Here is a 17615-nt window from a genome sequence, read left to right on the forward strand (position 1 = left end):
TGAAGTCACAGAGTTCTCCAGCACTCTTGGTCAAGGACTCTGTCAGTGGTTTTCAAGTGCGGCTATGCAGAGAACTTCCCAGCTGGCCACCTCTATCCTGGTACCTCACCTCATCGATAGATCAATCTGATTAACTGGGTGCTGGGTGCATTCAAATACCCAAAAGACAGCACTGGTACTTTCTAAAGTCCCCAACTTGTTCTAATATGTAATTATAGTTGAGAACCATTGAGCTGGATGATTCAAAGAAACACCCCCTTTTTATGACTCTAGGAGAGTAGGGCTTCACTGTTTGTCCCCACACATCCCACTGCTCTGCTGGGGACTCAGAGGATGATGTATTTAACAGCTGCCTGGAACGCAGTGGAGGTGTGTGGAGAGTCGGGCCACAGACCGCCAGGCCAAGATCCACCACAGGAAGAACCCCACAGTAAGATTTGATTTCGGAAAACCAGACAGCAACAGAGGCATACACATGGTGAGCTTCTAGATCAGGGAGGAACAAAGAAGGCAGCTCGAGCTGTCTGGCTTAGGGGTAATGTAAGAAAATTTTATCAGCAGTACAAAGGACATCAAGGACACAGCAGATGTGGAAGCAAAGTCAATGGGAGATTGGAATTCAAGACAGAGAGACGGACAAAGGGGGTGGGGCACCAAGATGACTGTCTTCTGGTCTGGGAATGGTGCACACTCGGTCAACCACAAGCCAGAGAGAGGTGTTCTGGGAAGGGGGAAAACAGCTGTAAGAAGGGCAGGGTACTTGGCTTAGAATATGGCTCAGGGTGGTGGCTGAGCATGTATGCAGAAAGATCACCAGGCACGCAGAGTCCCTGCTCGGGTGGGAAAGCAGGCAGGAGCAATGGAGGCAGAACCTTGGTGAGACCATCACAGGTATCTGCACTTTGCCTGTGATCATTTCTACTTGTTCCTGTCTAGTCTCGGCCTCTAAGCAAGCAGGTAAGCCCCGTCTGCAGCATCAGACACCTGCAACCTCATTCTGCAGTCTATAAGCGAACGGAACACTGATAGACCATGATTGGCACTGAGAAAAGGAACAGATTGAAAGTATCATAGCATGATTCAAAGTGAATAGTAAGGAATACTCAAAATCCTCAGAGGGGTGTGTGTGTGTGTGTGTGTGTGTGTGTGTGTGTGTGTGTGTGTGTGTTGTGGACCAGGATACAAAAAGCAGCCTTTTATTTTAGGGCAATAAAACTGAACCACTCTGAATAAGCCTATGTCATGCGTCCAGATCTGCCGTCTTCTGGCCACAGACAATAACAGAAGCATGCTGTCATTTCTTTGTAGAGTTTCACTGGAGGTACAATAGTTTAAAAACCAAAAATGGCCTTCAGGGTCACATAGTTCCATGTGCAAGCATGTCAGGTGTGAAGCATAGGACTGGCTGTATGTGTTAAATATTCAGTCTCCAAACTCAGCTCTCTGCTCCTTAAGGGAGACCTTTTTTATATCACCAACCCCATGCCAAGGGCAGATAGTATTTTGTGGTCCCAGGAGACAGAACCTTATATGAATTGTTCTCTCCACTTACCCACATTGCCTTTTGGGATAGCTTGGCTTCACCTATGTCTCTAACGCTATCGTTAGAGTTTCCTCCCTATTGTTCCATGGAAAAATCCTCTTACCAAGACTTGACTGAATTCTATAGTGAGAATGGAAGAGCTAGGGGAAATCTAGGAACTTGAACTCTTCCCTGAGAATACCAGGGGGACTTGGGTTTAGGACAGATAGATTAATCTGTCCTGATACATCGCCCACTGGATGACCCAGCTTTGCAGGGGACACTTAGCTTAGCTGATGCTTTGTAGAGAATTCACTATGCACAGAAGAAATACCATGCAGTCAGACATTAGTCTGCAAGTGCCCTTCAGGGTGCTTGAAGCATCGAGCCATGCCCCATGCAAATGTGAGGATACAGGAACATGTGGAGGGGACACGAGGCTAGAACAGAGTCCCAGGTAGCCATAACGAGAGGTGATTTCTTGTGTTTGCCAGAACTTGAGAATGCATAATCCCGTGTGATCAGGACACACCTCTACTTCTTCCTATGGTTATGAGTATTAATAATATAGAAGAATAAAAAACATGTTATTTGCAAAGATATGTTTTAAAATAGACACAATACATACTGTGGAAACCACTGATAATATCCATGCAGACTACAAAGCAGTCAAGGTTGCTTTTACCTACACAGGAAGAAACTGACGTGGACTCAGTTTAATGCTGACAATCCGACCAAGGCCATTTCTCTCACATTTAGAAGTTGTGGACATGGGTTGTTGTAAAGTCTCACCCATCACATCACACCCATCTAGAACTGCTCTCTGTCGGCTCGGTTAAATGTGCCTGCTCCTGCAGAGCCATTCTGGAGAGTCACATGGATTTGGGTCGTGGCGGGGATGGGAGTAATTACTATCCAGGGAAAGTATTTAAGGATAATTGTACATCTCCTACTCTTCAAATATAGTTTTGCTTGACAGCTGGTTCCCTGGCAACACTTGCTACTATATAATAAATGTAATAGTTTATTAGAATGTGTAAATTTATTTGTATGTTTACATATGCAAGGAGGATATAGAAATTACATGATAAAACAGGGAGGAGAAATTTGCCTGCTATCCATGTTCTCGTTGCATTAGCTGGAAGTCATTTACTCTAGGAATACAGAAATGGAGGAGGGGGAGAAGGAGGAGGGGGAAGAGGAGGGAGAGGAGGAGGGGGAGGGAAGTGAAAGTGCCAACTGTACTTAATTGTCTGTGCCACTGTTCTCTGCTCCCTCAGCTCATTTTATCTTCATCCCCCACTCCTAGCATAGGGTTTAGCAAAACAGAGCACCCTCCCAACTCTGAAGGCTTCCATCTTCTTAGCTCCTGCCCATCTTCAGGGCTCAAACCAAATTCCAGCTTCTCTGCAGTGGGCTTTCTACTCTTCTAGCCCTGGCATCCCTACAGAGCCTGTCTACATTACACGTGTAGTTTATGCAGTCAAGAAACACTTAGTTAATATCTGTTATGGACAAGGTCTATGGTTAAGGTTGTTAATAGATCAACAGTTAATAGACACAGTCCTTGTCAGCCCAAGGCCCAGCCAGGGCACAGGGCAGAAGGTGCAAATGCTATATGCTGGGGGACTCTGCAATAGTGTCCCTACATCACATCTTAGGCAGCCATGGAGGCAGCCAGTGGGCTTCCATTGCCTGGTAGTATCAGTTAACCTTTAATGTTAATGGCTCCCGACTCTTCAATGAGATGATAAGATGCACAAGAGGCAGGGCCCATGTCTTTGTTACAGAGCCACAGTATTAGGCACAGGTTGTGTGAGCCACAGAGATACGCCCCAGGTCTAACTCCCTGAAAAAGGCAAGGTTTAAAAACCTCCAGCCTCAGGGAGGAGGGTGGGAGCAGAAAAGGACAGTGTTCCTCAATTATTTTCCTTAGCATGCCAATGCTGACAGGCCGGTCTGTGAAGACAGTGGACAGGGCAGGCTGACTGGTAGCTGGGATTAAGTTTCCATCTTCAACAGAACTGGGAACAAATGGCAGAGAAAAAAGATGACCAAATTAATTTTTTTTATGAGTAAGTGGCCTGAGAATGGGCCTTGAGAGATTGGGGCACACTTGGGTTTTGTTTGCACCCAGTTGTTTATGGCAGAATAGAAATGCAGTGAAGTGGGAGGCAGATCTTCCTGAAGACTGAGTTTGACAGTCCTCACACTTTGGAACCCCGAAAGGTTTGCTCCAAACTCTGCATCATTAGCTCAGAAATACTCCAACAGGTCTCTGGATCAATGCTGCAGAGTGAGCCATGAATGTGGTCAGTTCTTTATTTTCTTTTACATGAAAGTTTGAATTATCAAAATACCCAAGGATCATCTAATTTTTCTCATATCCCCTCTGACCCCAGCAAGCTTTGTTCAACCATTCTTTCAAAATTAACTATGACTTTGTATTATCCAGACTTGCACCTAAAATAGGCCAATTTGAAGCTCAAATTCTATTACTGTCATTATTAAATTGTTTCCCCAACTGAGCGAACTATTTAGGAAATGTTGATAATTCTCCTGGCTTTTTCAATCCATTACCAGCCTTAGCTATTTTATAATCAGTTACCATCAGTATACTGAACGATCAAGGTTAGCCAGATGCTTGTGATATTACTCAGAACTTCTGGGGTCCCCTTGTCTGATTGGCAGCTGCTATCAACATGTGGCCAATCCAAACTACGACATACAGTAAAGATAATGTATATCTAAGTTGCAAAGTCGTAGGTAAAAAGAATACAAGCTATCTCACTAAAGTGTGTTACATTAAGTCATGTTAAAATTACAGTGTTTTCACTACACTGTTTTAAATGAAAAGGCTTCATTTCCTGCTGTTCTTTTGTACTTCTTTGACATGGCCATTAGAATAATTTTCAAACATGCACAGAAGCGGGTTCAGTACACCAGCCAGGATCTGATCTGCAGGAACACTAAGGCTACTCCCGAGCTGTTACTGTGCACTTCTCTAAGATGAGTCTACAGCCTAGGCTCACCTACAGCTATCTTTAATGAGTGTGTCAACCAATGAAAAGAAGCCATTTGCGAATGCAAGGTCATTTCTGTGCGTCTCTAGATTTGAAAGTGCAAGAGAGAGGGGGGGGCACCCTCTTCACCAAAGTAAGCAATTAGAGCCCAGTGGCTGGCAGATACAGAGTGGACGATGCCCCAAGGATCAAAAGATTATAACCTTCAAGGACATACCTGACACCATAGATTTACCCAATTCAAAAGGAAGGTTTTAGAATTTCCTGATAACTCTGGAGTGTCCACCAATATGGGGTCGTCTTGAGACTCCAGATTGTGTTTATCCATTCATTTATCTATGATTACTTCATTTGCATGTAGCAAGAATAGAATTTGGGAAATATTTTTACTGCTATTTTTAATCTCTTTACTATTACTATGTGGAGGCTGTGGAACTGTTCAGAGTAATACATACCTGTCAAATATGACATTTTGTTTGAATGTCTATCAAATCTATTGTCTTTCTAAGACCAGGTGATCCATCCATCCACCCATCTATCCACCCACCCATCCACCGATCCATCCACCCATCCACCCATCCCTCCATCCATCCATCCACCCATCCACCCACCCATCCATCCATCCATCCATCCATCCATCCATCCATCCATCCATCCATCCATCTATCCATCCATCCACACATCCATCCACATATCTATCCATCAATATTATTAAATCCTTATTATGCACCAGCTACTTCTCTATATGCGGAGATGAGGGAAAATCTAGAGAAGATTCTTTCGTTTCAAGATCTCTCTTTCACACAATAAAAGCTGGAAGATCTGACCCTGGGTTTTTCCACTAAGGAGGCTTTGCTTTGAAAGAATAATAGGGGGAAGGAAGCCTGTGCTTTCTAGTCTCAGTAGAACATGGGAGAAAAGATGTGTGTCAAATTGGAGCAGTTTCAAATACTGGAGTCCTCACTTAATCTTAATGCTTGGATGTTGAGTGTCATGAGGTCAGAAGGACTTGCTTAGAAACACCTGGATGTCATAGGGTAGGGGCCAAGGGAGTTGGGGCTTGTGGAAAGGTCCTGCCAGGAATGTCAGTACTGCAGCTATCACTATCTGGCTGGTTTACAGAGAGCTGGATACAGTTAGGGAAAGGCTATGCCCTGGGGCTCCTGGTTCCCAGAGCTCATTTAGGGACTATGAGAGACATGACCATTGTCAAGTGTGGGGAAATGGGTGGATCACAGAGCTTGGGGGTCAGAGAACAGAAGTGGAGATTTCAAAAGCTGGAGGAGTGTGGGGCTGGACATATGACACAGTAGTGTATGTCTAAACCAGATAGACCTGCCATATGTCATACTAGCCCATGTATCAGAGATGGCAAGAGTCAAGAGGATTTTGAGAACTCCAGGACTTTGCTCACTAAACCCTGATTCTGGGATTGTGGCCTCTTTCCCGTGGATATCCAGATCCATCTTAGACAGGAGCTGCAGGAGATGGAACTCTGAGTGATTGCACACGTGACCTTCAGGAATGGCTTGAAAATATTATTGGTAAACACCTCACTGAACTGGTTTAGTATTACTTACACTCCCACTACATATGAGATGAGGCTGGGGAGGCAAGACTACATTAAGGAAAATAAATGGCCAATGCGTTTGGGTGTGTCTAAGATTTGTAGAATTAAATTTGCATTCCCATCCTACATATACAACTGGGCAAGCAACTCAGGGGGCTTCAGGACTCAACTGTGGGGTAGCTAGGTAGGCACTGAACAGACACTAGTGTGCAGACAAAGTCAATGGGGCAGCAGACGTTTGAGCCAATAGCTAGAGTATGCTAAGTGCTAGGACAAGGGCATGAGAAAGCATGTGGGAATGGAGGACGAGAGGACTGCCATTTACTCTCCCTGGAGTGTGCTGAGGGTGTCACAGATTCTGTAACCTTTAGTTGCTTGACAAGTCTGACTTTTCCAGGTAGACATAGACGGTGATTTAGGTGGCAGAAAAGCTCCGTAAAAAAGTCTTAACTGTGCAAGAGAGGAGAGAACATTTGGGAACCTACAAGGAGCTGTGAGCCGTGGGAAGAAAGTGTCTGTGCAGAAGTACAGAAGCTAAAGCCAAAGGCAGGTCACAGGGTGGGGTATTCTGGAAGCTTCGGACACCATCTCAAGGCACTTGACAGAATCTACATTCTGTCTGTAATCCTCAAAGTTGTGAAGTATGTCAACTAATAACGCATGTTCACACATGTATTTTAACTGCCTTTATCCTATACAAGAGTTAGATACATTTGTTCTAATCTCTCAGAACCTACCCAAGAGAAGCCAAGTCTCAACCCTTGAGTTTGTTCCCTTGATCAAACCATGAACCCCCACACAAAAGGAAGCAGTTATATCCCCAAGAGGGCCCAGGCTAGTAGGAGTTACCTTGGTCATGCACAGTAGTTGGGGAGTAAGGGAAGAGGAGTGGCTTGCATCTCACTCACCTGAACTTGGATTTGGAGATCCGGTGGCTGAAAGAGCAAAAGGAAATATTAGCAAAGACAATGAACTCATTTTCTTCCACACAAAGAGTGGTTTGCTATCCCAGAGGAACGTGGTGTTCAGTAGGACAACACGTGGGCACTGGAAGGATTTGTTGGGTAAGTTATACTGCTGCATCAAGAACACTCTGTCTATTTGGATGTGGCTGCCCCAGATGACATCTACACATCTAGTATCTTCTAAGCGTGAGTGATCCTCACTAGGGAGGGGGAGCACACTAGTCCTGAGAGATCAGTATCTACCCACAAACCTCATAAAGAGCTAAGAACAATAGCCCCTGAGAAAGCCGTGGCTGATGGACAGCCTCTCCTGTAGACAGGAGGATCCCGGCACCAGAAAGCTGGAAGTGCTGACCTCATTGTGGTCTGCCAGGATCTCTCTCAGAGCTGGATTAGGAGTCGCATGCAAACCACGAGAGCCAGCGGGAAATGGAAAGGCCATCGCTTCCCTGGCTCAGCGCCATTCATCAGATTAGGACAATTTGCCTCAGGTGCTAAAGGGACATGGTGCATGCTGAAGTTGGATGCAGCCCTGGGGGGGGGGTGGTCTATGGTGACTGTGGGCAGAAGACAGGAAGGGTGTCCTGCTGACTTGAAGGGTTGTTGCATGGGATGGGTCCTGAAAGGCAGTGTCTTCAGGAAGGCTTTGAGACTGACTGTCCAGTTCATGTAGGACAGATTCCAGGAACGCTACACAGGGTTAAGAAGGGGGAAGAGGTCAAGAGAACGGCTTGTTAATGAGAAGTATGGAAAAGGGAGGTGAGGAGGCAGAGAGGAAAGAAGGAAGAGAAAGGAGGGGAGAGGAGAATATAAGCAATTAGGACAAAATATTTTGAGAAAGGAACCCAAACATTTGAAGGTACATGCCCACTTAACTTTGAAGCTAAGAGAAAGGTAAATACAGGCAGAATAGCACGTTGATAGGCTGCTCAAATGGCCATGAACAAGACTGCCAATACACAGTTGACATGCCAACGAGGGTGGGAAAGCTTCAGAAAACCGCCCTCCTAGATGATGTGCTACCAGCAGCTAAGAGAGGGTGAATCCGTCTCCTCCAGGGACGAGATCCCTGACAGGTTACCGGACACCAGGTGGTCGGTCCTAAACACATTACACATGAGCAACACTAGATGGACTCAGTGGGTTATGTATTTACAAATACATATCAACAATAATTAAAGGTTAAGAGGTCATGACATTGTAAGGAGTAGGGTGGATATGGAAGGTGTTGAGAGGAGAGAGGGGGAAGTGGGAATTATATAAATACAGGACTCATGATGAAAATCTCAAAACAAATTAAGTTTAAGTAAAAACAAATAATGGTCACAAAGAATGGAATGCAAATGAGAAATTACAATGATCAGAGACCCTTGTAGGATGTTGGAAGGTGACTGCTTGAAGCCATGTTGTCCCAGTCAGGCAAAAAGCAAGCCATGTCATGGAACAAGAAAACATCATCCCTTCTCGTTATTTTTTTTTAATTAAAAAAAAAAAAAAACAACCCTGAAGATGTGACAGGTGGCAAAGCCATCGTGCATGAGATAATTATATCTCCGGGGCACTGAGAAGCTGAGCCAAGTGCCTTTATTGCTCTGAACTGTTAACTAACAACCTTTTTCCACCCCCAAGACTGCCTGCTAGGCTGCAGGGTTTAATCACAAGTTAACTGAGTACGTGGGAGGGGGACCTAGAGCCCAGGGCAGCATCGTTTATCTAGAGCCACTGTTTAATGGGGGGAAGAAATGCTTGCTAGCTGCTAAACGGAGACAGGCAGACAGGTTACTCTCTGTGGAAGGATATGCTGAGCTCAGGGATCCTTAAGGATGCCTGGTTGGCTTCAGGCTTTCTTGCGGTCAGTCTCATGGTTGCCTAGACTCTTTCCCTGCTGCCAGCCTCAGCTTTACTCCAGGTCCCACTAAGGCATGAGTAAAAGTGAGCTCTTAGACACCCTTCAGCCCCCTACCCGCCAAGGAACTCGGAAGTTCTCTGAAGGAAATGGATCTTTGATGTGGGATAAGGGAAGATCAGAGCTGACCAAATAGTCTTTCTTGTTCACACCTGGCCACTGCTTGGTGTCTTGCACACTCTGGGCCAAAGGAAATGGCTCATGAGCCTCTTGCCTACTTGGCTCCAAGTCTTGATGTCTTACCCTGCACGCTTCTTGTGGCTAACAGGAGCCTGTGAACATGACTTTAGGTTCTCTGTATCCAAAGACGTTCATCTGTCTTTAATATAAGCATCCTCCCTTAGCCCAGCAGAGGTGCTCAGCGCCTTGCACATAACAGAGGAGCGCTGTCACTTAAGTGGGTCCCAGAAGAGCTGGCCTTAGAGCTTCCTGTAAGATTACAGGCTTTGATTCCTCGACACTCCTTGTATGCAGGAGCAGTTAGCTACAGGACTGACATCATGAAATAGAAGGACACTTATCACAGCCCCCTATCTCCTGGCAGTAGAGATAGACTCTGTTTGCACCGCTCTTTCCACTGTGGAGAAACGATCAGGGACCACCAAGCACCTTGGCATGTCTGCTTCCTGCTGACGTTTGACATCAGTGCAGACTGCAGAGTCCTGAAAACAGCGGAATCCTCCAGTGTATCCAAACTCAACGGGCATGAGGAGCTCACTTGGAAGTGTCTTCTTTTTGTTTTTGTTTTTTTCTGTCACTCAGAGTCACGTGGAATGTCAACCCTACTTCACATCTCAGGTGGATTTGTTATAGGCAAGGAAGTGGAGGAGGTTAATAACTAGCCAGAACATTGGAGTTCCAGAATAAGACTCCGGGCGGGGACTGGAGTCTACTCATTCCTAGACACTCACCTGGACATCTAGGACCCACCTGGAAAACCAAGACTTTCCTTCCTGATCTTGACATTCAAAATTAAAGACAATGGTCAATCCACCCTTCCCCTTAGTCATTTGCTTTGCATTCATCATCATTTGGCAGATATCTGAACTCTTTGGGAGCTGTTTATACAACATCCAGCTTCTCCTTCGTTTGAGTAATAAATACCACTTACTACCTGCTGTGGGAAAGGGTAGTTTCCTGAATTGTTCCTTTGTCTTTCACACAGTCAAACAGACAGTTGACTCAGTTTCCCTAACTCCACAGCTTGGTCACAACCCTGGATGAACAAGACTCCAGCTATTGGATATTAAATCTAGCTTGTCTACATTTCTAGCCTGAACGTCCTTCTTGGAACCCAGGCCTGACCCCTATTGGATCCTCTCACTTACCCTGCCGCTTCCAAGCCCTCAGACACATGAAAAGCTTGACTTCTAGTGCTCAGCTTGATCCTCCATGATCTCCAGGTGGACCTTGACATACGGCAGATTGCCCCCTCAGCTTTAACCAGGGTCACTGTGGGAAACCTCCCCACCCAGATCCACACAATTGATTTTTAGTGCTTTTGGTTATAAAACAGTATCAAAAAATATGTGTTAAAGATGCCAAGTCCACATTGACAGTGTCAGTCTCCAGAATGTCCAGGGCTGCACATCCAGTGATCCCATCTGCATCTTCCAGGCTGGCCATCACATTTCTGCAATGCCTGCCCTCACTCTGCCGTAGACGATGGACCTTACAGTGATTCCCATGACTGGCCAGTGTGCTCCTGACTTCACACTCTTTACAGAACAACAGGCCCGCAGAGTTGGAAGAAACCCTTCCTGTCACGTGGGTCTCTGGTACATGATTTCTCAAGCTGTAGAGTGCCTTATCCATTTGTGATCTCACACAGTGCCGAATACGGCAGAGACGGCAGTGGTGCTCTCTGAAGTAGCCTTGGAAGGTGGCGTCCAGCCTTGGCTTCTGCTGGAACCAATGGTCCTCCCTGTCCCTTTCTTGGGAGATGGAAGCTTGGCTGAAGTCGCAGATCTGGGCAGAGGTTCTGATGTCAGCTCCCTTACATTTTCTAAGGCGGAGGAACTCCACTTCCTGTGCTCAATTCCTCTGCAGCTTCTTTAGCCTCTTGGTTTTTGCTGGCTTCTCAGTGCCCTGAAGACAACCCTGATGGTAGTAAAGGCCCTCCCTTCGTTGCTATGGCAACCCTCCTTTACCTATCCTCTTCCCCTTCCCTTTTCATGGCCTTAGTGCTTTGGTGGATTCCCTGCATTGGCGCATTTCCACCCTTCCCTTGCTGAGCCTGGCTTCCAGAGTCAGAATATCCACAATATCCATAAATCCCTTAAAGAGCTCCAAGGTACACTGACAACCAGCCCACTCTTTCCATCTCCACACTGCAACTCAACCCTAGGCACCATGCCATCCCTGAGCAGCCACAGGCTGCTTCGTTACTGTATCACCCTCTTTTCTATTGTCCCTAATGTCAAAGAGATCCTTCACAAGTTCAAGACTGACCAAGCCAATCTCTTCACACACCAGTGGTTTTTTTCTTTCTAGTTTTTGGAGACAGGGTTTCTCTGTGAAGTCCTGGCTGCCCTGGAACTCACTCTGTAGACCAGGCTGACCTCCAACTCAGAGACCAGCCTGCCTCTGCCTCCCAATGATTAAAGGTGTGCACCACCACTGCCGGGTACACCTCTGCCTTAAAACCGTTCAGTAACTTATGCTCAGTAACAAAGACCAAGCTCATTGTAGAGATAACAGCAGCCCTTGACTGCCAGCTGAACTGCTCACCATCCCTCACATTCATGCTGTCCCTGACTTTTAGTATTTATACTCAGTTTTAGTTTTTGGCTTAAATTTTAATCCTATAAATAACTTTCCTATCCTGGCAATCCAAACAACGACTATCTGCTACACTATAGGGCCTCTTCTTCCTTCCTTCCTTCCTTCCTTCCTTCCTTCCTTCCTTCCTTCCTTCCTTCCTTCTCTCCTCCTCCTCCTCCTCCTCCTCCTCCCTCAAAGATTTATTTATTTTATTTTTATGACTTCAGACACACCAGAAAAGAGCCTTGGGTCTCATAACAGATGGCTGTGAGCCACCACGTGTTTGCTGGGAATTGAACTCAGGACCTCTGGAAGAGCATTCAGTGTTCTTAACCAAGGAACCATCTCTCCAGCCCACATTATAGAGCCTCTTTCACACTAGATGATTAGCTCCATGGAGTCAGTGCTACTTTACTGGATGACTACCATCTCTACCATCCAACACAGGCTGTGTGCTGCCATGAAGGTTCTCATAGAGAGAACGTTCTTCACATCTCCCTCCTACATCTCCCAGCATAACGGTCTGCTTCTTCCTATTCTGGGTACCATATTCCCCAAGGTTTCATCCTGGTCTCCTTCTTTCTATCCCCATCTTTCTGTGCAAACTCTGTCCTATGACCTCATCGATGGGCTCAAATGCCAGTTTCCACCTCCACTCAGATCTCCTCCCCCAACTCTCCATCTTGCACCTGTATATCCTCTAGGCTGGACCCCTCTTCAGTTTTGCTTCAGCCTTGTTATCAGTTTCTCTTACCAAGGCTTGGTATGCCATTCCTTTATCTCTTTTCCTATACTGCACTGCAGAACACTGCAGCTCTTTCTGCTACCACTCGGGCAACCTCTTTCCCCTGGCCTTCTCCTGACATGCAAGTCCTCATCCTGACCTCAAGACTCTTCACTCAGAGCTTATAAAACAAGGATCTCTCATTCTGCCCTCAGCCTGTTTCTCTCCTCGAGCCAGTTGACTGACGGGAAGAGTGGCCGTCTTAGCCATTGCTGTCTTGTTGGGAGATGGGCAAAGACAGCAGTTGATGAAGTGCGTGTTACAATTCTGGCACAGCAATTGCATCTTTTGTATGCAGGGAAGATGTGCATCAACTTGGCTCTGCACAGAAATAAGAGCAGCCATTCCTGGATCACTCTGGAAGCCAGGAGAACACATCCTCCTAGGAGGTGACAGATAGACTAGTGGATGCCAGTTTCCCTCCATAGGGGATAATCATGGTTGCTTTCAAACAGCATCATGTACTCCTAAAATGCACTTAAGCGAGTTCTCAACGCCAGTTCCCCAGTCCCTACTGGTTTATACCTTGGGACATGTCCCAAAGCACTGTAACAACCTTGATGATTTTTTTCTCTGAACTCTCCATCCCTAAAGTCTAGCAAACAGAAAGGCTTAGAACTTATTGACTAGAAGGGTCGCATATGCCTGCCCTCATCATTGCTATCTGGGGCCACTTCTAGAAATCCAAGTGTTTATTTTGTACACCTCCAAAAGGGAGAAGTAGAAGAAGAAGAAAGCAGGGAGCGCTGTTACAAATGTAATTAGCACCATATTTTAACAGCACTTGGACAATAATTGCTTCTTGATAATGCCGAGAGATCTGCAGTGCAGACTCCCTGGTGCCACTGTCAGAGTGAGCGATGTCACAGCCCCATGTACTGTGTACCCTGGAACCTGGCTGCAGTGCTGCTCTCCCCAGCCTTGCCCACCTCCCTCTTGGCTTGCTCACAAGCACACTCAGTTTGGCCCGCAGCTACGGTTGTGAGAAGTTTGGGTCCACGCAGCAGCAAGCGTCTGGGAGTCACGATGCAGGGGAAGGCGCTGTTCTACTCACAGAGCGTTTGCAGACAGGTTTTATTTGGGCTAATCCTATTCAGAGCTTTCTGTTTGAAATTCCTTTCAGTGGCCAAGACACAGTTAACAGTTGCCATGCCCAGGGCCATAGAAAAAAAAGCAGTCATCGCCTTCCAGAGTGAAGCTTAAAACCCCCAGGCTCTGCTCTCTGAGACAGTAGTAATCAAATCAGTTTTGCAAATTTTAGTAATAATCAGTTTTCCCTCTTTGTTTAAGTCATTGACATGGATGACTTGATTCTGGGTTCCAGACTGTGATAATCCATGTGTGACTGCTTCCATGGATACCAGCTCCTGCCCCCTCATATCTGGCTAAGTCCCAGGTCAAAGCCAACTCTTAGAAACCAGGGAGGTGAGGAAGGCTTAGCTGTAAAAACTGCACCCGTGGTTCTCAAACCGTGGGTCCCGACCCCTTAGGGGTCTCATCTCAGATGTCCTGTATATCAGATATTTACATTGCAATTCGTGACTGTAGTAAAATTATAGTTATGAAGTAGCAATGAGATAATTTTATGGTTGGGGATCACCACAACACGAGGAACAGTATGAAAGGGTTGCAGCTTTAGGAAGGTTGAGAACAACTGACCTAGACTGAGGGCACTGCAGGTGGTTCACTTGCACTTGCTCCCCCTCATTAGAAGGGCAGGTTGAACCTCTTAGGAGCAACAGGATCATCACCTGGCTGGTCATCACCTGTCTGGTCATCACCTGTCTGGCCATCACCTGGCTGATAGTCACCTGTCTGATCATCACCTGGCTGGTCATCACCTGGCTGATAGTCACCTGTCTGGTCATCACCTGGCTGGTCATCACTTGGTTGATCATCACCTGGCTTCTTAGCTGATGATTTTCTTTGAGGCCATGTTTGTCAGAATGGAAAGGGTGGCCATGTAATGCCAGGGACCTCAACGTACTGGCTTGCATGAAATAAAAGTTTGTGTGTGGGATAAAACGCACATCAGAGCACCCCTACCTTCTGTGCTTCACTGTGAGGAGAAAGGGCCTCAGCATGTGAGTCTCGTGGCCCTCACAGAAGTGCTGAAGACAGGATTGAATTAGAAAAGCCCACTACCAGGTATAAAACCATTCCCTAGCCCCAGGCCTCCTTTCTCTCCACACAGAGCAGATTGTCAACCCAGGTTCTGATTCTGCACACTGCAGTACAGAACCATCCCACTCAACACCAGAAGCAGCTTCCCAGGTCCTGCCCCAAGAACTCGTGCCCCAGGAAGAACTCAGTGCTAGGTTTGCCATGGGTACTCACGCAAGCCTGGCTCCACAGTTTTCACCCTCGATGTCACCTCCAGCCACATTTTCAGTGTTGACAGACTCAGTCTCGCTTGTGGGCATGCTCACTGTGAGGGAAGAGGAGGCATGGAGAGTAGGGACAGAAAGAGAAGAGAAGAACATTAGTGCATGACAAACAGTCCTAGCCCAGGGCCAGTTGGGCACCATCTGCTGGTCTGTCTGTGGGAGCTGGGCCCTGGCACTGTCCTCAACAGGTTGGAGAAGTCGGCTGCCAAGACACTGCATGTGAGTGGGATGCAGGGGGACTCTGGGATCAGGCCTTTACCTTAGAAGATATACCTGGGTAAGAATGGCAGTCACATCCTTCCTCTGCCCTAAACTTGGTAGCCACAGAAAGGCCATGGGGGTTTTCCATTTGTATCTATCTCACTGACCACAGCGAAAGCCACTCGCTCTCATAGTGAGACTCCATCACCTTTCTTTCCCCTACTAGCTCTAACCCAAGACTGGAGTCTAGATTGTTTGCAAAAAGGGCTCTTTTGCTACTCAGATTTTTTGATGGACCCGAGGACAATTTTATTTCCTACAGTGCACAGTGTCCTAAAGCAATGCCACTTAGGCCATACCTGAAGTGATGGGCTTGGGGTCACTAGCCACCACCAAACTCATGGGTTGGGCCTCACACAATATGGCAGACACTAAGAATGGCAGTGTCTGGTTGCAGGAGACACACACAGACACACACAGACACACACACCACACACACAGACACAGACACACATCACACACACACAGAGACACACCACACACACACACAGACACCCCACACACACCACACACACACACATACACACACACGCATCACACACCACACACACACATACACACGCACACACCACACATACACACACACCAGACACACACACACACGCATCACACCACACACACACACTCACACACCACATTTAAATATGGCTCAAAGAGAGCCTGAAGGATGGCATCTCACTTCTCCAAAGCCCCAACACTCTCATCTAAACAGAGAGACAGGAGCCAATCTAAACCTGATTCTCCAGGAGCCAATCTGCCCAAGCAATGCCCATTGCCTTACTCCAAGGCAGCAGCAGGCTAGACTTTCAGAAGGGAGTTTTGTAGCTTAGACTCAGCATGGGGGCTTAGAGGAGGTCATTTCTATTAGTAGTGTTTATTCTATGAAATTAAAGTTCAGCTCCAAAAATTCTTCAGGACTACTGTCATCCTTTTCAGGTAAAATAAATCCCTTATATTTTTACCTTTAAAAAAAATATAGGGTCTTGATATACTCCAAGCTGGCCTCAAACTTGCAGTCCTCCTGCCTCAGCCTCCTGAGGGCTGTGATTAGTGCTGTGTACACAACTCCCAGGGTCTTCGGTTTTACCAATACCTCCTTAGAGCAACCTGAACCAGCACTCCTTCCAGACTAGAACCATCTGGTAAGATTTCACTAGCTCCAGAAGTCACAGCATCTGTAACTAGTGGGAGTGTGGCAGTAGAGGTAAATCCCCACGGACAACCACAGCCTGGGGGATGCCTTTCCCTGCTTATATGGAAATGCTGATAGATGTGGACTTTCCCAAGTCTCTAGGACAAGTCAGGGGGATAAGAAGAGACTAATTTCAAGAACACAGAAGATATAAAGAGGACACTTATGACTTATTGTGCTTTGGCTGTCACACAGAACACTTGGCTTTGGCTTAGAATTCTTCCTCAAATATATTGAGGAAAAAGAATCCAGACATCATCTCATGGATATTAGGGGCTGGATGAGACTTCAGAAGTTATGAAGCTCTAACACATCTCTTTAGCTCACAGGAAAGGAAAGCAAGGCTTAGAGAATGGTTATGATGGTCTAGGTGACATGGTATGCCTAGAAAGGACAAGTGATAAGGCACTGTCCCTGTCCCATATTCACCTTGACTGCTGCACTGTTGACAAAAATGTCTTCTCTACATCTAGGGTGAGTCAATGACTGGGACGCTGAGCTAGGCCCTGAGCACACCACTGGATGGCACAGTATAGCCCAGGAATGTTGTTTGGTTTTACAGCATCAACATCCACACTATAGCCTAAGGGCTGAGGGTGGGACAAGTAATTTGAGGTGGCTTAGCATGGGGAACTGGGGACGGGAACCCTCAGAGATTTCCAAGGGTTGTGAACGATCCATATTTAGTAAGAAGCTATAAAAGTGGGGAGCACTCCGCCCCTCTGTCCATTTATCTCTAGCCACCTCGGACTCGGGCCCTTTTAACTCTCCAGGTCTCATTCTTGGAAGGGCTGAGCCTTGTGTAGAAAGCTGCCCGACTTTGTGAGACTTGGCTCTCAGAGAAAGCACCTTGCATGGGAGTAGAGTTGGGTAGAAGTGGCAGTGCTAGGCTCGAAGAGCTCACACTTAGGAAGAAGTGTCTTGGGCTTTAACAGTAAGCACATCTCCTAAAGTCCAGGCACTTCCGGGACTAGTACTAATTTTGCATTTATAGTGACTTCAATTTTGGCTGCCACTCTCCAAAGGAATGACTCCATCTTCTATCGGGGAACAGTGGCTGTTGGCTGTCATGTCGCTGTTCTTTCCAGTGAATGGGATGAGGGTCAGCAGTCTTCCCCTCACAAAAACACACATTCTGAGGCCGGGCGTGGTGGCACACACCTTTAATCCCAGCACTTGGGAGGCAGAGGCAGGCGGATTTCTGAGTTCGAGGCCAGCCTGGTCTACAAAGTGAGTTCCAGG

At 46.6% G+C, this 17615-nt stretch overlaps 1 protein-coding gene across 18 annotated transcripts in view; it reads right to left on the bottom strand.

The window, feature by feature from the left end:
• The window catches only part of Cacna1c (calcium voltage-gated channel subunit alpha1 C), a 568982-nt gene that overhangs the window by 106124 nt on the left and 445243 nt on the right, over positions 1–17615 (bottom strand). For all 18 annotated transcript variants that reach the window (XM_029535125.1, XM_029535124.1, XM_029535115.1 and 15 more), the window contains 2 exons: positions 14871–14961; positions 7024–7050 (listed from right to left, as the gene is read on the bottom strand). In XM_029535125.1, coding sequence (XP_029390985.1) covers positions 7024–7050; positions 14871–14961 — 118 coding nt within the window. The remainder of the gene's footprint in view (positions 1–7023; positions 7051–14870; positions 14962–17615) is intronic.

Source organism: Mus pahari, chromosome 2 (assembly GCF_900095145.1).
Source record: "Mus pahari chromosome 2, PAHARI_EIJ_v1.1, whole genome shotgun sequence".
NCBI classification, from domain to species: Eukaryota; Metazoa; Chordata; class Mammalia; order Rodentia; family Muridae; genus Mus; species Mus pahari.